Consider the following 24599-nt stretch of genomic DNA (forward strand, 5'->3'; position numbering starts at 1 on the left):
TAATTGCGTTGTATTTACATATTTACATGATGAGAAATCATGCACCGAAAATTACACAATCGAGAAGAAACCAGAGACAAGGTATATATATTTACAAGCGCTTCTTTCAGTTCTTGTTAGTTCATTACAGTTTTATTCGTACAGATTATCGTTAGGCAGTTTGCTTTGGTTTATTATTCTGTGTTTTTTTTCGAGGAAGAATGGTCACTAGTAACGCCGATACTGAAATTAATATTAAATGTCGTAGTAAATGAAATTAGAACTGCGTGTGAGCAATGAATATTTACAAAAAAAAAAATCCACCCTCAATTAGAATATTGAGTATCTTTTAATACAAGGATTATCATGTTGAGTAGAGTTGTGAAATTTTTTTTTTATTTATATTATAAATAAAAATTATAGATATCTGCTCCTTCGTCCCGAAAAAATTCGACATTTATGTCTAATTTTAATTAAATAAAAATTAGATTTCGGTTAGATTAAATTCTTTTAGAATAGTTTACTTTTACAGGTTTACTTCTTACTCATACATGTATTTTGAATAAGTTTTTTTCTTTATATTAACGTTTTAATAAATTGCAACCTTCAAATAAAGTATCTACGAAGATAATTAAATGATAAGATCCAAACTTTTATCATTTATCGTTGCTCTTCAAAATTATAATAATTTTTGGCTGAAATATACGTCTTTCTCTATGCAAATAATATTTTTGGAGAAGAATTTTCAGCGATTTAAATGTTAAAATCCAAAATTTTGCAGTACGTTTCATTGTCACTTCTTATGTTACACATACGTAGAATAAATATAATATAATAAATATAAATATAAGATGGAACAGATAAAAATAGAATAAAAATATTTTTAATAACATACTAGCCGTTCCTATTCCGAATAATTATTGAAAATATTTTAGTTCTTAACATCAAAAACGTTGCTTTCATCAGAAAGGAACCTATTTTTAAAATTTCAGCCAAATCATAATATAGATACTAATCAAGGTGATGAGTTTAAAATCCTCAAATCGGGGTAGCTCCATTTTTGTAAATATTTATCTATATACGCATGTAAGAACGTTACGTCGTCACATCAGTCTTATTTAAATATGAGAAAGATTTAAAAGATTTTACCTAGAGAAGCGGAGCCAATCATAATGAATGGTCCCAGGCAGGTTAAGTCAAACAACACTGGAAATAGTAAATTACCTAGAACCGCTCCGATCCTGCCGACCATCATAGTCAGACTAACTGCCATAGTCCTGAGGAAAAATATTAAATAATTGACAATATCCACTCCAGATGTAGAGTAAATAAATAGAATAAAACATTAGATAATTTTATACCTTAAGCACGTAGGGAAATTATCAACGATAACATTTATCACACAGGCACCGCCTATACTCGACATTGCTACAAAAACCGAACATAAACCGAGAATACTGTTAGTATGCTCAGCCCAGTAAAGTGAAGCGCAGCAAGCAGCTGCTACTATGAAACAAGTTGCTGAAAAGGAAAAAGAAAAGAAAAAAAAAATAAATAGAAATTATTACGAAGATATTTTATATTATTAAATTTGTAGTCAGCATCAGATATATCTCACCAATAAGTTTCTTCTTTCCCACTACGGTAATGAGTGTGCCCGCCAAGGTATATCCTACTACACTGGTAGTCGCAATTACGATAGAATTAATAAATACCTTTGAGTTCAATTCCGCCTGAAATAAAATATACGTCAAAAATCATCGACGATCTTTGTTGCATTTTAAGAGAAAATCGTACGTGTGAGTATTCGTATCATTGTCCTGCAATTGTTAACGTTGGACGATTTATAATTTAATTTTTAATTTTCCAATCCTTCAAATTTTTATCAACGAGAATGCCTATTAACTAACATTATTTTTTATTTGCATCATCACTGACAAGATTTTCGAAATTTGTATCATAAAATAATATTAATCGTTCAGAGTCAACAATTGAAAGTGTACGAGCATGTTTAATTTATTCTACGATCATGTAGAAATTAAAGAAATACGTTTGAACAAAGAATAAAAGAATTAATTAAAAACAAACCTCAAATAAGGATCTAAAACACATTTAAGACATTTGGTATTGGCTATTTGCAACATAAAATAATCGACTTATCGAGACTCAGTTTTGACGAAAAATGTGCTATGGATTCTTATTTGAAGTTCACATCCAACTGCAGTTAGTTATAAACTAAATATTGTACCGGTACGCATGTGTGGGCAACGTTTAATGTTTCGTTTATGAAGCTTGTTGAGGAATTATAACTAGTTCCTTGTTGGCCTAACATGTAACAGAAGCGTGGCTGAGAGCTCGAATATTCATGTTTTAGATCATCGTTCTTGAATTGTTCCATCATTGTGAATAATTGTGGCATCCATAGTCTGATCGAATTTGATCTATAAATTGAAATTTCAACATTGGTCTACCTTTTTCGACTCTCTTAACTGCTTCACAATCGTGAAACCAGTTACGTATCTCGCGATACAATACCGATTCTTCATTCAAAACGAGAGTTCTGACTCGAAGAAACATCAATGCCTTATCAAAAACTCAACTGATTAAACGTGTATTGTATAAAGAACATAATAATTATTTTTTGAAAATTGTATTGCAACATTATGTGTTATCCCATGCTTCAAATTATATCGTATACAAACAAAACTGTTCCTAAAAGCAACATGCCTTTCATTTATTATTTGCTATAAGGTTTCGTGAATTGATTGTCAAATTAAAATTAAAATTGAAATTCTTATCTTAATAATAATATTCGGTAAAGCGAAAAGTCGTGTCGTTTCTTTGCACGTCATTTTGAAACCGAATTATTGCAACCGCACGTCAACTGTTGGTATTATTTTGAAACTCTGTTCATATTGTTACTGTTTTTCATTTCATTTTCTTTATATAGATACAGTAAAAAATCGTCAAGGCTAAAGATCAAATAATAAAAGAACAGAACTTCAAAATAATACCAACAGCACTTAGTCGACAGCAGTTGCGCGACAATTGATTTCAAAATGACGTACAAAGGAAAAACAACATTACTTTTCGCTTTACCTAACATACGCGAATGATATTGTATTGCGAAATATCTCGTTCGCAGTTGCGACAATTGTTGTTTGACAATTAAAATCACTCGCGAACATTCGATTCTTGAAACACATTCTGCGTGGCATGAACTGTTCAAAGAGTCAGCGTGTAGAAAATATATTTCAAGAAATGTCCAATCGATCTAACCCTATCGTGGCACCCAGTTGAATCATGCCTATCGCGATGAGTTTGAAGATGTTCGGCGACAGAAAGAGTGGTCTGATCTGTTGCCAACAGGAACGTAATTCGTCCTTTATATTGTCACGCGCCGATTTCACGGAATACTCGTCCTCGATGTCCTTTATCTGGAAGTGAGCGTTCGCTTTTAATCGAACAATTGGATCGTATTTGACACGCACGTCGTGGGTTTCTTTCTCTGGGTGGGAATGAAGATTGCTTACCGGATATGTGTCTCGATTCTTGCCGGTATTCACCGAGTATATCTTCTTGAAAACCTCGAGTGCCTCTTGCCTTCTGCCTTTCAGTAAGAGAAAACGCGGGCTCTCGGGGAACGCGAATAACGCTATGCAGGCAAGAAACTCCGGTAGCGAACAGATTGCCAAGAACACACGCCACGAATTGATCTCCATAGCCCCGCTTCCGGTGTTAATCGTCCATTTTTGTGGTATGATCAACCACGCGATACCTGGAAGCGAGTATTGTGAACGTGAGGATTGTTTTATGAATCTCAAGTCTCCTTCGTGAATACAAGGATTGAATGTGATCGACATTTTTAGTTACATTCTGGAGGATATGGAAGAAGTCTAGAAGTAAGAAATGATATTGAAGATTAATTTATTCTAGCGCTTCCTGTAATCTTTTTCTATTAGGATTTGATTCTTCTTTTTTTTTTTAATTATATTCTTAAAAATATGAATTTGCATAAAAACGTGCAGTCTAGAAGCAGAAGATCGACTTGTTGCAGTTATACATTTTTTTATGTTGTAGACGTGAATGTTATTTATCTCGTTAATATTAATTTATTGACAAAGATGAGAAAGTAGTTGCTACATCACGTTGGATGGATGGCAAATTTCTTTTCCATTCAATTATCGATAAAAAAAAATAGTTTATAAACGTGTCAAAGGGATACAAAAGCAGGATTAAACGGCAACTAGTATTATAGATGACTACAGTATTATGTTAGATTGTGAAATTTTAGAGTATGTTAGATTGCTAAAATTCAGAGTATCTGATTTTATTGAGTACTTTATATTCCCCGTGATTGAAACGAGTAATAAAATTAGATTAAATTAAAAATTTCGAAATCAAACAGTTTATCTTTCAATCTTCTAACCAAGAACGATGAATCGTTAGAAAATTGGAAAATTTTATATCTCGTCTTGGAGGAGTATTTTTCAATAGTGAATTAACTTTGCCATTCTCTGTTAAAAGGTTAAATTATTATGTCTTTAATGGGATCTAATGATAACAGTTAAAGGTTAAAGGGCACTTACATGGTAGAGAAATGTTCCCAAGGGAGAAAAACACTCCTAGCCACATGTAGGTACGAGATCGATGCGTATCATTATGTATTTCTGCCAAATAAGACATAAGTGCGGCGTATGGACCGGATATGCTGCAAATGTTGAAAACTTATTATCAAAGTTAATTAGAAGGTCAAGAAAATCAGTGTATATATTTCTTATGAGAATCGACTTTGCTATAAAGTTGCCCCTGAAAGTAAATACTATATTCAAATGAATAATACTATACTTTTAAAATATTTAAAGAAATTATTTTATTCTAGAAATTTTTGAAATTTTATTAATAGCATAATGTGAGACTATTATACTGACTAATCATCTTTCATTACCATGTTAGTAAAATTTCAAAATATTTTATGTAACGTATAATAAAATAATAAATAATATAATAATAAAATATATGTACATTTTCAGCGTATAAAAGGAATATAAGTACTTATATTTAAATTTTGAGTGCAACAATAAAATCAAGACTTCGATTTTGCATCTAAAAGTTCATAAAGTACTTTAAAATACATGTTGCTTCTGTAAAAATGATGAGTTGTATTATTTTAATCAAAATTAAAATTTGAAATTTCTTTTGTCTGTCCACATAAAAATTCTTCAAATACTTTCACAAACAGCTGTATGTATCGCCAGTAGTACAATACTTTTCTATTTACTTTTGTATCAAGTTAAACTATTATACATGAGTTTTAATATTTTTCTATCTTCATTCGTCTTATCAAAGTTTTTAGTTCGATCGTTCAATCAACTCACATAACGCCATCGAGGAACTTGAACGAAATTAATAGCCACGATGTATGCGAGAAACATGTTGCCAGGCTCATTATTCCGGTGAACATGTAACCATAAAACATTATCTTCTTACGACCAAACGTGTCGGTCATGAATCCCCAGAAAAATGAGGTGCTGATCATACCTGAAATCAGCCAAATTTTCAACAATAGTTGGGAAGTTGGATTTCTCAATTGATTAATAATATATATACTTCATTGATGTAAATTAGATTATATTTTAGATAGCTAGTTTGTATCAGTGTATCTGTCCATCTTTCTGTGCTCTGACATTAAAATAAATTACACAGAAAAAGGTGTAAAAACAAAAAGAAAAAGTAGATCTTTTAAATTTAATAATTTATCAACTTCTTTCTCGGTAGGATATTTGAGATAATAGTTGCGTGTAAAGAATGTTATTTATGTAGAAACTATTGAAACTCTCATTATAGAAGTTTTGTATTATTTTGTTATTTTAATAGATATTTTTATTTATTTATATTAATATCTATATTATATTTATATACTATACTATATTTTTATTTAATTACTATATTTTTATTAATTAATATATTATTTGTATTAATATTTAATTAATATTTATATATTATGTTTAAAAATTATTATATATAAATATTAATTAAATATTATAATTATTATATATTTATAATATTTAATTAATATTTGTATTAATATATTAATTGATATATAAATTAATATATTATTTGTATTAATATAGTTGGGCAACCAGAGTCACGTTTCGATAATAAACACATAATATCACGCAGCTGATATTTATTAACATTTTTATTGATCAGTTGATATTTATTAATACTTCTTCTTTTAATCGCTACAAGCTCTTTTGTACTATTTATTTCAATATCAGAGCACACAAAATAGGAATACACATGCTAATACGAACGGCGGTTATATTTACGAATTTCGATTTTTTGATTGAAAGAAATTATCGGGGATACGAGTGGAGGATTTGTATTTTTTTGGGGGAAATTTCGAGTTAGTAGAAATATTTCATTAATCAAAAGGTAGGAGATTAGGGGAAAGAATTTTGAAATTCACTTTCAAAAGATATACATATGCAATATAATTATTCCCTGTAATAAGATACACAATCGATTAAAATAATTCAACACAAATTTTGATATAAATCGTGATACGACAAAGATCGTACGATTCTTCTACTTGAAAATGAATCAGAAATAAAGAACGAGAAAATTTTCTCGTAAAAAAAAAATCTCGTTCTAAGTCAGAATCATCATTTACGTACTATAAATCAATTTTATAGTGGTTATGTTTGGTATAATCATTGATTGTATGTTTCCGTGGGACTTTCCGTTTTCAGAAATTCTGCTTGTTTCTTTTATTATCGTATGATACGAGCAAAGCTTATTTATTAGAAAATTTTATCGGAAGTAGCATTGTACGTGGCATTATCAACAAAATATTAATTAGTAACGACAGAGAAACGATAAGTTTGTTTTTTTCACAATTCTTACGCCGTACGATTCGTTTTTAAATAAATTGACGTGTAGTGCGTCATTTTATATAGGGTGGTTTTGTATGAAATCTAAGCCGAAAAGAAAGACTATAATCAGAAAGAAAGGACAAGATCTAATAATTTCGAAAATATTTCTTCATCTTTGAGAGTGTATCACGATTTCTGTCGTAATCAATGAAAGTTCTTCCCTACTGCGAATTGACCAGAATTCCAAACAGGCCAGAAAACAATCCGCTCTGTTCTTTTCTCGAAAAAATTTCCAACATCTCAATCCCGATTTCGAATTCTTACTCTCTTACCTGGATAAACAAACTGAGTTACGTTATTGTAAATAAAATTGTAGGTAGTTTCAAGGGATTAGAACATTTTGTATGTATAAAATTCACAACACTCTTTTACAATGCTTTTCTTTCAAGAGAACGAAATTAAAGGAAAATTTGGAATAAATTCTTTACATAAGTCCTGAATAATATTTGTATATATATATATTATTATAAAATGACTGGAATCTAATTTCACTTTGTGGAGATCGATTGAAGATTTGAGTTAAAAAGAAAAAGTCAGGTTTAGGTATTTGATTGAAACATTTCAAAAAATAATTATTTCATTTTTTACTTGAATTCTACTCAAATTCTTCAATTTGATTTCGTATTTTATATTTATTTCTACAAATAATTTTTTAATTACATAAACCATATTTCAATCATGTAAACTTCATTTGTTACTTTTAGACTGTCAATGTTTCTGCATTTTTAGAAAATTTGAAGCTGTATTCAATAGTATATAAAATATTCAAAATGTTGTATTCAATAGTATATAAAATATTCAAAATGTTGTATTCAATAGTATGTAAAATATTCAAAATGTTGTATTCAATGGTATGTAAAATATTCAAAGTAGAGGAGTAGAATTCAATTTCTTTAATTTTTTGACTGGTTAAAATCACTAGAAATCTAAAGGTTTAGTGAATAAGAAGCACATTACAAATTAAAAGACGCGTTCGTTTCTAAACATACAACTTTTAGCATATTTATTCAATATGTCATAAATAAATCAATTGTTATAAGGATTAAACACTTAGATAATGAATTATATTCATAAACATACAAAATTGATCAAAATCAGCGCAGTTATTTTATAAAATATTTCCTTTAATTTCATTCTTTTAAGTAATAAAAAAAATAATAAAAAAAAAAAGAAAAAAAGGAAAAAAAGAGGAAAAAAGGAAAACGTTGTAAAAGATTGCTGTTTTGGAATTTCACGCACTCACGGTAGCCTAGCTTCTTAAGTTTAAGCGACGAGTCGAATGATCACTCGCCGATCTCGAGCGCGATTTCTCGTCGCTCGAGATCGTTGTTGGCCACGTGGCCAACGCACGATGAATTACAAGAGTGTGTCATGTAATTACCATGTCCGTAGCGTACACCGTGCGTGTTCTAACCAGAAACTCGAAGCGTACCAAATGCGCGCTTTGACTCTCTGTGTCTTTAAGCTCAACCTGTAATTACAGTCGCGGGGTTACGTGATTACGCCAGTAAATGAATATACCACCTGCGAACGTCATCGAGTTGAGTAGACCCTTGTCGAACATGGTGAGATTCAGGTCGCATTCGGCCGATGGTAACACGTACGACATCGCCGACGATGAGAAAATGCTGGAGAAACTGGCGGGCAACACGGCCAACAGCAATAAATAATTGAACTTTCCATAGCCTGTCGACCAATTTTTTAATAAAATACCATCGCACGGTTGTGCACGTGCCTATACAGGACACATCAGGATGATTTGAGTCAAAATTTAGAATTTATTTACAAGTGAAAATGACCTATATCTCAAATTTTGTAGACATAGAGCAATGTACTATTAGAGATTTAAATGATTTTGCGTAAAATTATATCGTGAAGGTTTCCTATTTCGTCTTACTTTAATGTTTTTGATGGAGATTGTATGCTTTAATCGTCGGTAGTTCTAGTGTTAATCAGTTCTAGTGTTAACCAATTAAAGTTTTACATTCTCATTTATAGCATTTTAACTCTAATAATAATTCCCCGTGATACTCGAAAATATATAAAAATTGAATTAAATCTTATAATAAATATAAATTAAATAAAAGATTAAACGAAAATTAAATCGCTGGAAGTTCGTCCTTTATTTTTCTGGTCTACCATCTTAAATATAATACAATAGAGTTTCTTTTATGTGAATCTCTATTTTTCGCGTATTTTAATATATAAATTTAATATATAAATATAAATATAAAATATATAATTATAAATATAAATATAAAATATAAATATAAATATAAATATAAATATAAAATATAAATATAAATATAAATATATATAAATATAAATATAAATATATATAAATATAAATATAAAATATATAAATATATATAAATATAATATTTTAATATATAATTTTAAATTAGACAGATCGTCTTAGAAATATTTAGAAAGACAATTGTCAACAATAAATTGCATTCAAAGTTCTTTTTTTTCATACCTTCTGTCCATTGGCTTTCAACTATTCCTTCATTCTTATTAAACTCTATTCGTTTTAGCACGATATCTCAAAAAATCTTTGTATGGACAAAATTCCACCGAAAAGTTTTATTTATTTTGTAAACGTTCCTTTTTAAAAAAAAGAAAAAAATGGATAAGTCAAGTTCTTGGAACTTTGTTATGAAAGAGATAACTATTTATTCTCTTTTTATACTTGGTATGCGTCACTTACGATTTGACAGGTTTGAAAGATAAAACTGGAATACATAATTGATTGGGACGTCTGAAATTTTTACGCGTCTCTGTTCTTTAATCTGAATGAGTAACAGTGTTTGGTGGAGAATAGTATGTCGTCATAAATAAAAAAAAAAGAATCACAGGTACTCACCAGAATGAGTTATTGCTCGTTCAAAATCTGCAGGACCAGGCTCCTCAGACTTTACGTCTTCACCTGCAATAACACAATTGTGTGATACACGATTCTTAATATTACAAGATAAGATTTATATATTATTGGAATTCCAATTTTTTTATAAGAGATTTCAAAGTGCAAAATTTCATATGATATAAAATTGATAAAGTAATAAAATTTCATATAATGTATCATAGTATGAAAGGTATAATGTTTTCTATAATATTTTTTTATTATGATTTTTCTTTTCAATTGTATCGTTAATTTGCATAAAAATCCACAATTTATGAGGTACTCCTAAAATAGTTTAAAAATGATTTTATATGCAAAAGTAAGTCGACAAGAAAAAATAACATTTTTTCACTCAAGACTTCGCTTTCACTTGAGAAAATTAAGTTTGGAAATTGAAAATCAAGATCAATTGAATTTGGCCTGAATTGATATAATTAATGAATAAGTAAAATTCTGTTTCTGGAAGAGTTTTTGAGAAAATAGCAAAAATTTTAGCAAATTTAACAAATTTATATTTAACAAATTTAACAAATTTTCGGGAAAATGTGAAAATTTTATTTTATATTTCCCAGTTATTTTCATACGAAGAATAATCTTCTTCAACCGACCTTTAATACTTATCAAAATATTCTATAGACAAATTACTTAAATGAAAATACATGGATTTATACAATCACGTTTCTCTTTAAGAAATCAATATTAGACAAAGATATTTAAAATATTTAAAATATTTAGACAAAGATATTTAAAATATTTAAAATATTTAGACAAAGATATTTAAAATATTTAAAATATTTAAATATTTTGAGCAAAGGAAAATCTTGAATTCGTCATATTAGCAGGTTTGATTATTCTAGTGTTGATTATTTATTTCTGTTCAGTCCAGAATTAGCCAGATTCAAGAATGAGTGGCAAATATTCAAACTCGACTTTCTTGAACGGAATCTCGAATAGAAAACTGTTATTCTTTCTTATTAACTTATTGTTGCTTAATGTTAATTACACTCTGGTTAATTGTACCACGATTTCACGAACATCTTGCACATTATTCTTAATATTACAAAATAGCAAAGTAACGTACGTTGCAAATATTTGTATTTGAACATCGAAAACAAACCGACGAATTGTTTGAACACCATTATTCACACGCTGTATTCAACCAGTGAATTATTATTATGTATGATTAAAATTCAATTGAAAAATAATAACCGAGTCGTTCGAAATTTGTTTTTTCTTTTGGTAAATGTAATTTGTTTATAAATATAGAATTTAATAATTTGTAAATTTAATACTGGTTAGTTTATTATATTTGATTAGTAGTTTAGTTGCGTCCACTAAACACCACTTGTGTAAATGTTCATGTTACCACGCTGTGGCAACAGATGATATTTATTACGTTAATTAGCAACAGATTTTCACTGATCACTTTATTAAATCTATAAATCTATAAATACTTTATTAAATCTTTATTATCTATAAATACTCTATTAAATCTTTATTAAATCTATAAATTTAACGTTTCACTGATTTCACTTTATTAAATCTATAAACTGAACTATTCTTTGCCATCAATTGGAAAAGTTTCTTCTTTCTTAAATTTGATGGTACTTGCGAACGCAATTAAATCATATAATAATGTCACAGGAGAATGTAGCGCTATCTCTTTTTTTCTAATAAAGAAAGAAGGCAAATAATTTCGAACTGATGGCAGAATGTAAAATTAAATATTGCGACACTGTGGTAGATTTTAATGGTGAAATGATGACGAAGAGTGAACTTGACTGAACGATAGCGTGATCCAAGCTGAATCTGTACATACATATTGTTTACATTGGTGGTAGTTCGTTAATTTGATGTACCTATACAGGAAATTTATCAACACATACTGTTTGTGTTTGATATTTCCCGAATTCTTGTAAATTAAATACCTGGAATAATGTTATAATTTTATTTTTACTTTATCTTATATTTTAAGAAAAATTTATATTTTACATTCTTGTAGTTTATTTCGCTTTTATTTTAATTACCTTGCAAGAGATGATATGATCCTCTTATATTTTATCTCGCCTTTATTTTAATTAATTACCTTGCAAATAATGATACACTAATGATACAGTGACGAACAAAAAGAAGAAAGAAAAAAGAAAGTTCTAAAGGCAAATGGCGTTAAATAATTCAAAATTCCATAACGTGGACTCGTATTTACCAACAGCAATGAATGAACATACATCTCAGGATAGAATCTTAATAACAATTTTAATTTATTTGCTTTGTATATTATTTCCTTTTCGTACATTTTGTACATTTTAGTTGTGTTATTATTACTTTGCAAGTAATGATGTATTGCATGGAAATACTGTATAGTTTTCTCTTTTATGTTTTATTTACATTTGTTTGAATCACCTTGCCAGTACATTATTCGTGAACTTGATCAATTATTTGCTTAATAAAACTGAAATATGTTGTTACGTTAGTATACATTCTTATTCATAATTAAGATTTATCTCGATGCACATTTTCGCGCACGTTCTGTTTAAAAAAGGTGACGCGATGATAAGCAAGGCTTATCGGCCATGAATAAATGTTTTCATTTGAAATGGTGTAATTACGGTTTAACATTCTGTTTCACGATAGCTTGTGGAAGAACACTGAATCGTAATTAATAACGTCAATGCTTGTAAAAACAAATATACATTCTAAAACATAAAACATAATACGTTAAGTCACATGCGCTAAAACATTGAACATGAAACAAATTCTGTGCGATTAAAATTCCATCAATTTCTACGAGCAAACTGTAAAAAAAAAAAAAAGAAAAATTATTCAAGTTGAAATTCCCGGAAAATTTAGATACATGTGTGAATTTTATTTATATTCTCAAATCTTAAATTCGTTTCTTAAATTCAACAAACTTATATCACAGAAACGAAAATATCAATTTAACACGTTTGTTGCGTACGTTTCGAGTTCGAGTCGTCACGTATTTTTACGATAGTTAATCGTTATTTAATGATACATTAAATTTGGAAAAAATTTAATTCAAACTTAATTGAAAAGATTTGATTTCGATTGAATTGAGTTGAGTTGAATCCGATTGGAAAAATTTTATCAACTCTCAAGTGGATGGTTATAGTAATTTGCTTCATGTATACATGAATTTAGATGGAAATTAGTATTTCAAAATTAAGCAACGTAAAACAATGTAAAAGCTAGATTATTTAATTTAAACATTCTCGCTTGAATTTTCATTACTTGACACTTTGAGGCATAAATTTATATCAATAAAAGTTCCAAGTCGCACAGAAACTATATTTTAATACAAAATATATAAAAATAAGACTATGACAGATGTTAAACGTGAAAAAATTAGCAAAACTAGAAAGACAGATTAATAACACCTGTTGGGGAAATTCCTAATTAAATAAACGACGTAACATAAATCTTTGTATATTCAATTATTTTAATTTTTCAAGGTGGATGGAAAAATACTGCAACATATTGAGAAACGTATATATATATATATTTCAACTTGCTATGTCTCAAATAGTTAATTTTTACTATGCACTTTACTTACTATGTTTCAAATAGTGTAGTCACTTGAAATTTTACAATACAAAAATAGATTTCCCATGAGAATTTTAAAGTGTGAAAATTCGATCAACGATAAATATATATATATATCGTGCGAATTAAATAAATTAATAATATTTACTTAATTATAAAAATATCTATCTGAAAAATATCTATACTTTCATAAAATGAAAGGTAATAATGAAAATTCAGAACAAATAAAATAAATTTTATCGTTATCGGTGTTGATACTGTGATCTGAAACAATTAATTAACATAGTTAGGTAAAAATTTGTTGAATAATATAGTACTGAGTAATATAGTGAAAGTAGAACACAGGAAACTTGTGAGATATTTTATTCCAAATTTAATTAGCAACGATACGCGACTGTTATGCTTATATTGATAAAATTGGAAACCAATATGTAAACGTACATATATATTGGAGTTGCGAGATATGTGTTGTAAATATATATTCAGTAAAAGATTAATATTCGATCAGATCTCACTTTTGGATTTCTACCAAGTGAATATTTATTTTTGCTAATTATTCTTCCAAATATTTGATTCAAGGACCAATTTTATATTAGACTAGAGACCTCAGTAAACACTTCAGAATTCTTTCAGATTTTTTAAAAGTTAAAAACAGTAAAAAAATTAGCGGTAAACAGTAAAAATTAAAAATAGACCCAGATTGCCCACAGAAGGTGCGAAAAATGTAATTATTAAAAAATATGATTAAGATTAAGTATATATATATATATATATATATATATATAAGCCCATGTAACTGGTTATCGAAAGCCAAAAATTGTATTAAATGTCCTATAATAATTTCTATATATACATATAAATTTAGATTTGTCTCAAACATTATTACATACAATCATGACACTCGTATCTTATTATACTGTTAATGAAATTTCAAAATGTTTCGCGTAATATGCATAATATGTTTGTAAAACATTTCTACAAATATTTGATTATTATCCTTACTTGACATTGTATATAACTATATATAGTAACAAATTCAATAAAGATTGCGAAAGAATACATTTTCTGACACCGTGAAACGGAGTCACGTAAGTTAATATCGCGCATAAAAATGTAACGTGTTCACGATACGATTGTTTATTACGTATGAAAAGTACATAAATCGAGGGATTGTTGTAATTGATTGAGATTTTTGTATCGGTAACGAAGTGAACTGTAATCGACACGGAGTAATAGCGATCGTAAAAGAATATTTATTTTCGCGTTGTTTCTCGCTTTGGCGAAGTCAAATAAATTTAACAAATGATTAAATTAACAATTTGCTTTATCTCTCGATGTCTAGCAATTGTGAAAACCATGATATGAAATACACGGTTTTACAATTCGATTAAAAAATGAACATTGCAGTTGAAACATTATGACAAAATGCACATACGTATTTCCATAAAGCACATTTAGTTTCTTTTTTTTTTTGAGATGCAAATCTGTGATCCAATTATTCGTTCGATAATTGGCGTTCAATTATCTATCATTTAAAATCACATCGTATCGCTATCGCATTTCTGAAACCGTGCGAATTACCATAATTATAACGTACTTAAATACCGATTACGTTACATTACATTTGAACGTATGCTCAACTCAGTGAATAATCATACACAGTATCGACTAAACGATCTAATGAAAAAGTGACAAGAGACGAAATAATATTTAGCGTGTCACGATGAAACGTTCAACATTTATAGTTCTTCGTACTTTTAGTTTTCAATGTATACCAAAGCAGAAGAAAGAAATCAGGTTTGGATTGATTTTCAGACTTGGCATGAAACAAATAACGATTTGAAATAATGATTTATTTCGAGTAATCTATTATTGTTGTATTCAGCAATAACGTGGGAAAAGTCATTTAGCGTGAGATTCAAAAGTAATTTAGTGTGAAAAGATTATTTTCTAAATAATTTCTTATTTAAGTTCATTTGATTATTCGGTAATAAAGTAAAAAACAGATAATCTAACACGAGATTGTCTGAAATCTGTATTTGAGAATCAGGAATTAGGTGTCTGAACAAAAATTTAAATAACCAGAAATAATCCAGAAAAATTAATTTAATAATTATTATCGGAATCGCGATCATCTCATCGATTTTGAGCTTTGAATATATTGTCAAGATAATTATTTTGCACAATTTACACATGTTACCAAGATATTTACAAAATACTGTCGATATCATTTATATATAATTATGATGGCGTACGTCGTAACGAATAACAAAATATAAGCTAACCCGAACCTAAACACACATACACGCACAATATGCAAAAATCGGCCGTGGTTGCATATCGATCAACGCTAATGTTGACGGTATATATAGCAGTTAAACGAAACAAAAGATAAGAATTTTAAGGGTTCAGGTGAGATTGTAATTTGTCAATACTGACACATGTACTGTCAAGGATGCATAATTACAAGCAGAATTCATTATAGTGATAGCGACAGTTTTTGTCTTTTTTTTTTTTGCGAATATTTCGGAAACCAAAGCCGAACGATGACGACATTGAGCACAGGAAACAGTTGTTCAGAATCATGCTCCTGATAACATATTTCAAAGTCGTCGAATCCACGAAGTGATCATCATTTCGAATAATTATCAAAAAATTATTTAAAAAAAAAAAACAGCTAAATGAGACAATTATTATTCAGTTCACCATTTTCGAAAATTATTATTCAAATAATAAGCAAACCTGGTGTGAGCTCATACATTTCCAGATGGATATTTTTAGAAAAAAATATTCGAAAGACGAAAAGGGCAGTGAAACAGTTTTAATGAAAGCATTTGAGATCATCGGACTTTGAACAGATTTTTCTGCAAAGTAATATTTCCGATAACACCTATCTTCTGTCGTATTTTGTAATTTGATTTGAAGTTTTATTTCTCAAAAAATATACACTTTCCTTAAAAAGGAGCTAATTTTTAAAGAAATGAATTTTCATTTACAAAGCATTGATATTTATGTGCATAGATTGTTAAATACATTTGAAGAAACGATAATCTCTACAAATACTCGCAAATACACTTAAATCGCAAATTTTTATGCATTCATAAAAAATTTTCTACGAAACGTTTCGAAGAAAATTGTGCAGAGTGCACGTAACATGAAGAAATATATAAAATAATGCAGCGTTTCGTGTAACATTTAGAATACATATTATAATTCTTCGTCGAGACTCTGTTTCTTAAATTATTTTTAATTCTTGAAAATATGGATCTGCAAATGAACTGTACTTATTCTTTGTCCCATTAATTGTCAATTTTAATTCCGTTCTGAATTTTTGTCAGAATTTTTCTATTTTGTCTCGTTTAAATTTAATTTCAAGCTTTCAAACTAAATACTTGAAATACAAGAAATTATTTAGTGTATTCATACATCTCTCTGTACACAATACTGGATTATTTAAAGAAATAAAAATATCCGACGAACGCACTTGGCATTTTCGCGAAGTGTGGCTGAGATTTGGACATTATTTGAATAAAATATTTGACAAATGATTAAATAACACGTTCTATTTTGACTCTTATGTTTGATAGCCAAATAATGAAATAACATCCAGAAAAATCATTCGTTTGTTCAAACAAACTAACGCAGGAATATTTCAAGATAACAAGACGATATATTGTTTAAATAATCATTCTTCCAATATTTTATTCGATCGTAATTAATATTCGTCATTTTGCTCGAATAATCGAATTAACTAATAAATTATTTCGAAATCTCACCCCTAACAAAGTTACTTTATCCCTACGTTTCCAAAGTAACAACAATAAATTACTCAAAGTATCGATTCATTATTTCATTTTCTGTGGCTTTTCATTTTCAAATGAAATTTGCCTCAACTTACACGCATGCGAAACATTCTACGCGTCAATTCGATACGAGGCGAGGAAGCGAAAATTTTACGTGACTTTTGAAACAATTCGAGACGCACGCAGTACGTGATTTCTTCGCTGTTCGCAGTCCGGGTTCATGACAAACGTGATAAACGGAAGGAGAAGCAATGCTCATGTGTTAATTCCACGCTAATTTATCTTGTGTCGCGTTTACGACATTCATTTCGTGTTTCCAGAACGATCAGTTCTTTTCAGTTTTTTTTTAGTTTTCCTTCGACGTGGGTCACCGTGGACACCGAGCGCGTGAAAATGTTCGAGCAAAATGAAATTTCCAAAGATCGTGCAACTTTTTGGCGTAATTCTTGTCGTTTAATCGTTTGCTTCTGGCTGTCTTGAATTTCACAAGTTGTACACGTTCGCAATTTATTTCAAACAGTTTAATCCCTTAAGTGTTTACGTCGAGTATACTCGTCACGTAGAAAAAAATTTGCTTTTGCTATTTATTGTAAAATTTAGGTAAAAAAATTATTATTACAAATAATTTAGGTAAAAAAACTGTTATTACAAATAATTTAGGTAAAAAAATTGTTATTACAAATAATTTAGGTAGAAAAATTATTATTACAAATAATTTAGGTAAAAAAATTGTTATTACAAATAATTTAGGTAAAAAAATTATTATTACAAATAATTTAGGTAAAAAAATTGTTATTACAAATAATTTAGGTAAAAAAATTATTATTACAAATAATTTAGGTAAAAAAATTGTTATTACAAATAATTTAGGTAAAAAAATTGTTATTACAAATAATTTAGGTAAAAAAACTATTATTACAAATAATCTAGGTAAAAAAATTATTATTAAAAATAATTTAGGTAAAAGAATTATTATTACAAATATATATACATATATTTATAATTTTAGCACGATTTAAAATATTTCAAGGCAACGAAACAGAAAAATAAAATGAAACCAATCAAATTAAAAATTTCCCCTGAAGAAACACCAAACAAATTTATTCATTTTGTTATAATTTTAGACTCAATCTTACAGTAAGTGCATTTACTGTGTACTCGTCATCGCCTAAAAATAATTAAGCGCGCCAATGCTTGATTATTAAATAAATAATACGAAAACTTGAAAGAATTAAAATTAAAAATTTAAAAAAATAAAATGTTTAAGGGGTTAACTAATAAATTTCAATTTTCCTTATCTATTAAATCTGTCAATATAACATTTTAATTTTTTAATCCTTTTAAGAGTCAGTTAAACTTAATTACTTGGTAATGATGATCACATCGTGGATTTCGATGACTTTGAAATATATTACTTATCAGGAGCATGATTCTGAACAGTACTTTTCCCTATACTCATTATCGTCATCGTTCGGTTTTGTTTTACCGAAATAATGAATTCTACTTGTAATTATGCATCCGTGACAGTGTATGTCTCAGTATTGACAAATTACAATCCAACCTAAACCCAATTCTTATCTTTTGTTTTCGAGGAATATTATATGTATCGCCCAACATTAGTGTTAACTGATATGCAACTACGAAGAAATCAGTTGATTTTTGCATATCGTGTGCGTGTGCGTATGCGCTTGGATTTGTATTTATATTTTGTCATAATTACGTGTAGGTTCATTATAATGATATCGACAGTATTATGCGAATATCGGAGGCCGAGGGATGATAACATGTGCAGGGAGATATTGTTCAAAATAATCACTTTGTGACATTTAAATAATTTTTCCAAATACTTCCCAATCTATTCAGTTAAAAAAATTTTAATACTTATGACATTCGAGTAAGGTCGATTAAAATTAGTTCTCATGAACTTTAGAATGTCGATGATTTAAAATTTTAATATTTATGAATGTAGTATTTATATTATTTAGAAATTAATTCCTCACGGAAGGAATTCGTTTGTCTTTCGTACCCTTTAATAGGAGTTAATTCAACGTTGCTCAATTTCATAATTACATACGAACAAATTCAACGTGTAATCATTTATTAATTATGAAATAATATTGTTATATCCACCTAATTATTATCGCTAATGCAATTTAAATCTATCAAAGAATTATGAAAAAGACTCTAAATCATCCCTCATGAACCTCCGAATCTCGACGACTTGAATCGTTAATTGAAATTTCATTGAAATATTTTCACATTCGGATCCCGTATTAAAAACTGTGGATGCTACGTAAAACATTGTGGATGTGAATTTAAAATTCACAATTTCTGTCACTGTCAAATTCGCAAATGCAACAAGTGTCGAGTTCCACCAAAGTGGGATACTGCTTATTCGCAATACACTTACCTCTGCACTTCACCAACGAATTCATTAAATATCCCCTTGTTTTCCCACCTTTGAATTTTCTGTCCGAAGCGAAGGAACAACAAACACACACACAAAATCGCCAAAAAAAAAAAGAAGAAGAAGAAGAAGAAGAAAAGGAAACAACGATTGTCCTTCCGCGAGAGAACAGAATGAAGAAAAAGAAAGAAGGGTGAGAAGAAGGGAGAAACAAAGTGGGAGGGTAGGAGAAAGGTGGTTGCGCTCTATAAGTGATCTGAGCCCCTAGGACTCAAAAGAACAAAAGTTAGGAGACTGTAAGAAATCGAGAGTGTAACGTTGTTTCAGATGCACGCAGCGCACATGACTGCCGCGCGAACTACAATTCGCGGTAAAATCAGACGAACGTAAATGCCACCTGCGACGTGTATGCAAATCCCTACCTTGGTGGGGCGAAACAGGTTGTCGAAGCGAATCGCACGAGTTGTGAAGTAAAAAAAAAAAGAAAAAAAAGAGAATCACCTCCACCCGCGCTCGTCGTTGCGTTCTATTTTTTTTTTTTTAAATTCAGTCGGATTTCAAAGTAGTTTAATCCTGTCTTGGAAGCTGGAACGTAGTTTTCTTTCACTTGCCTTGTCATTTATCTGTTGCTAGAATGATGATTGTCCATTTATAGATGTACAATGTCGATTATCAAGGTGATGCAGAAATCATGGAAAATAGGAGTGATGTTTTAATAGTAGAAGGCTGGATGAGTGAAGTGTGAAATTTGGTGAGGTATAGAGGTATAGAGAAATTAAAGTGAAATAGAAAGAAGTTTATAATATACAGAAAGTTTACATAGGAAGTGAATATTATAGATAGCTATAATAATATTAAAGGAAGTTAATATTGTAGATAACTATAATATATATTTTATATATAGGAAGTTAATATTGTAGATAACTATAATATATAGTTTATATATAGGAAGTTAATATTGTAGATAACTATAATATATAGTTTATATATAGGAAGTTAATATTGTAGATAACTATAATATATAGTTTATATATAGGAAGTTAATATTGTAGATAACTATAATATATAGTTTATATATAGGAAGTTAATATTGTAGATAACTATAATATATAGTTTATATATAGGAAGTTAATATTATAGATAACTATAATGTTATATATAGTTTATATATAACAAGTTAATGTTATAGACAACTATAATATATATAGTTTATATATAGGAAGTTAATATTATAGATAATATATAGTTTATATATAGGAAGTTATAGATAATATACAGTTTATATATAGGAAGTTAATGTTATAGATAATATACAGTTTCTATATAGGAAGTTAATATTATAGATAATATATAGTTTATATATAGAAAGTTAACATTATAGATAATACATAGTTTATATATAGAAAGTTAATATTATAATATAACATAAAGGAAGTACATTATAATATAATGATTATATAATTAATGTACAAGAATACAAACAATTTAAAAAATAATACTTAAAAAATAATAATGTGGGTATTATAATAAAAAATAATACGTATGTAAATACATAAGGAATGATATGATATAGATTACAAATATTGGACATAATAATTGGAAATAATAATTTTTGTTACTCGAAAAATATATCCTTGTGAATTTTATAAAATTATTAGAATTGCTACCAGAGAAATTATAGCGCAAGGAATAGGAACAGAAATTTATAATACGAGTAAATAATATAAATGATATATATATAATACAATTTTGGAAATTTTTATTAATAATATAAATTGGTAAAAAATAAGAGCAAGCGTACAAAAAATATAAACATAATACAGTATATAATACATAAAATATAACACAATATTTTGAGATTTTTATCTCTGGAAGAACAGAAAGCTTTTAAAATTTCCAAAATTGTTATCTGTAAAGATGCGTCACTCTAAATCTGTGATTATGATTTGTTGTCTGATTACCATGCAATGAGAGAAGAAGCTTGTAATATAATAAGGCACACAAATTTTTATCTTTAAAATATTTTTCATCTTTGTAAATTTATAAAATTTAGAACCGGAAATCGTTGCACTTTTCTACGAAGCTTGAAACTTACGAATTGTTAATCAGTTTGTCATTAAACTCCATTTTTCAATATTGGGATTATAAAAGGAAATTCCAGGAATTCCAAAAATTGAAATATTTACAACTGGCATAGTCGAGGCATAACACGTTGGTTAATGTACTGTCTCGAAAATATTCCGAGAACGTTTCATTAATCTCAACAAGCGTTTCATTAAACTTCAATAAACACATAGGCACCCAAAAGGCATCAATAGTTAAAAATATACGGAGGGAAAATTCCATTTCTTTGTTTGACGATGACTGAACCTGTACCATTCCTTTCTTTCGCTGATACGGCGTGTATATGTTGCGTACACACCCCTAATCCTCCAACAATAAAGGCTGTTTACAAAGTAGATGGAAAAAGCCAAAATGAACAACGAAACCTCTGACGGTCGGATGTAAAATTTTCCCCACCGACTTTATTCTTTTCGTCCATATTAAAATTTCAGTTGTAGACGACAATATTTAATTAGTAACCTCTTTTGGAAAATAAGTGCTATTGTAATAATTATTGTATTTATTTTATTTATTTAAAAGATAATAATGTTTAACTAGCAACTTTTTCCGTGTAATAAATATTTTTATTCATTGCTTATAAATACTTTATTATATAATAAAGAAGTACTTTTATTTTATTACGTATTATATATAATATTACGCTTGTACACTACTGAAACTTTGATAATCATGTTCAAAATTCGAAGTTATAATTCATGAAAGTGTTATAAGTTTATTTCACTTAGAAAAGTGAAAAGTATTCCAAACATTTGATGTCGATTGAACAATATTATGGGTTCTGAATAAATTAATAATATTCAGAGTACGTTACGACTCTTGTTTCGAATAATTTCGAAGGTCTTCTCCTCTCAATCATTTACATTAAACAAAGGGAAAATGTTAAGAAAATATCTCCGAAATCATTTTACAATGGAAAGCAGAATGCAATTTGTAAAAATTGACGGAATAAGTATATAGATCTAACGTAGAAATTGTGTGTCATAACAATAATTTATATTGTTCTTTCAATGCTAGAACAACCGATATCTAAAGTTTCGTACGAGAGAAATGAAAGACAAAGAAAAAAAATTGATAATAAGCTTTATATATGTATATATTTCATGTATTTTATAGAAAGAATTTTTATAATTTGTATACTTTATAAAATAAATCATTCAAAAAATTCACCATTGTAAATAATTTATCATATTACCGCCAAGCAATGATTTATCATAGCATTACAAATACTATTATAAATATTATTCATAATATTTATAATATTAATACTATTATAAATATTATTCATAATATTTATAATATTAATACTATTATAAATATTATTCATAATACTTATAATACTATTATAAATATTATTATATTTATAAGTATAATATATATATTATATATATTATATACTATTATAAATATTATTATTATACTATAAATATTATTATTATATTATGATACTTATAATACTATTATAAATATTATTATAAATATTATTCATAATATTTATAATACTATTATAAATATTATGAATTTCACACATAAATAAATTTATGAAATCTCTTTAAATTTCGCAAAATTATCATTAAATTATTTAAATTTCATAAAGCCTGTTGGAACACATCAATAACAAAGAATATGAAACAAATCCTTCGAATGAATGAATTGAATTTGGTAATGTAAACTGATTGAAAAGAATTGCCTTGTACTTGCGAAAAACTACGAATTTGAATACTTTGGTAGTTCTGACGTTGATTGATGCTTCGAAGGTGTTTTAGATTAACATTGGTAATTATATTAGTGTTTTCTAAAGTCATCGTCATGCTTTCAGAGTCACGAAGCTGGATCGCAAACATTGTCAAACCTGAATCGACCAAGGACAACATCCATGCAGCGACCTGAGAAAGCAGGACCTGTTTTCAGCCAGACAGGACACGCCAAACTTTGCGACGTTTGGAAAAAAAGATCCAGAACCTGCGTTCACAATCCTGAGGTCAATTCACCCGATTGGATCTGCGGGTATGTACATACATATGTATTTGATGTGCCACAACACTGGCGCAGAATTCGAGGTTGGTTGTGAATTCCTAAGCGACTCTATTTAGGATTGAATCGAGGCATTAAAAAGAGTATTAAATATTTTGTCATATTAACCCTTTTTTTTTTTTTTGTCAGAAATATAATAATAATTTTAGAGAGTTATAATAATAATTAAAGAACATTAAATATTTTGTCATATTAACCCTTTTTTTTCTCAGAAATATAATAATAATTTTAGAGAGTTATAATAATAATTGAAGAACATTAAATATTTTGTCATATTAACCCTTTTTTTTCTCAGAAATATAATAATAATTTTAATACAACCTATTTTAATGCAACCAAGTGTGAAAAAAGATTTAAATATGGAATATTTTTGAACGATTGGTCTTTTGTAGTGGGACCATATAAGTGTATTGATATGCTTCAGAGAAAATTATATATGTAATTATGTAAGGATAAGTTTATTTATTGCACATGTTGGTTTTATTGAACTCACACGGTTTTAGTATATTTTCGTAGGAACATGTCTTTTTTTTTTTACGGCCTTCCATGTGAAAAATTATTTTTGTTCTAGAATTAATTTGTTCTTAATTTTATTTCAAGTTAAATAGACTCTATCGTACGAATTAAATTTGTACTAAATGGATTATATTAAGATTAATCGTCTCTTTTTTCTTCTCCAACTTCAATAGTCGGAGTTTAATTTATTGTAAGACAATCTTCTCTAAACTAGAAACATACCTCTCTCTTGTTAAATCGACAATTTAAAAAATAGGTGACTTTCTGTCAGTTTTTGAAGATATTAATCATCCGTTTTTTTAAATTATTTAGCAAGAGAGTGGTAATAATTAGAA

The 24599-nt window shown here is 28.1% G+C and overlaps 1 protein-coding gene across 3 annotated transcripts; it reads right to left on the minus strand.

Moving 5' to 3' along the window:
- Positions 1-71: 71 nt before the first annotated feature.
- Positions 72-19937, minus strand: LOC122527666 (synaptic vesicle glycoprotein 2B-like). 3 transcript variants are annotated; one of them, XM_043652038.1, is made up of 12 exons: positions 19597-19937; positions 9784-9846; positions 8442-8603; positions 5358-5520; positions 4569-4690; positions 3513-3757; positions 3259-3416; positions 2228-2420; positions 1598-1712; positions 1341-1500; positions 1129-1256; positions 72-222 (listed from the first exon to the last, which is right to left on the minus strand). In XM_043652038.1, the coding sequence occupies exons 1-12, from the start codon at positions 19619-19621 to the stop codon at positions 152-154; spliced, it is 1605 nt and encodes a 534-aa protein (XP_043507973.1). In that variant the 5' UTR covers positions 19622-19937; the 3' UTR covers positions 72-151. The 3 variants fall into 3 exon arrangements, with proteins under 3 accessions (XP_043507973.1, XP_043507972.1, XP_043507974.1); XM_043652037.1 differs by lacking the exon at positions 19597-19937 and adding an exon at positions 10901-10973; XM_043652039.1 differs by lacking the exons at positions 9784-9846; positions 19597-19937 and adding an exon at positions 8299-8388 and having other exon boundaries at positions 8442-8575.
- Between the last annotated feature and the right edge of the window lie 4662 nt (positions 19938-24599).

This window comes from Frieseomelitta varia, unplaced genomic scaffold (genome assembly GCF_011392965.1).
Source record: "Frieseomelitta varia isolate USP_RPSP 00005682 unplaced genomic scaffold, Fvar_1.2 scaffold_23, whole genome shotgun sequence".
In the NCBI taxonomy this organism is placed as follows: domain Eukaryota; kingdom Metazoa; phylum Arthropoda; class Insecta; order Hymenoptera; family Apidae; genus Frieseomelitta; species Frieseomelitta varia.

Bases quoted from the DNA above. Each gene is read 5' to 3' on its own strand.
- LOC122527666 (XM_043652037.1), bottom strand. From the start codon at position 10,958: ATGGTGTTCAAACAATTCGTCGGTTTGTTTTCGATGTTCAAATACAAA. The intron at 4,691-5,357 runs GTGAGTTGATTG...CAACATTTGCAG, and splicing joins AAGTTCCTCGATGGCGTTAT to CATATCCGGTCCATACGCCG. The intron at 3,758-4,568 runs GTAAGTGCCCTT...ACTCGCTTCCAG, and splicing joins TGGGAACATTTCTCTACCAT to GTATCGCGTGGTTGATCATA.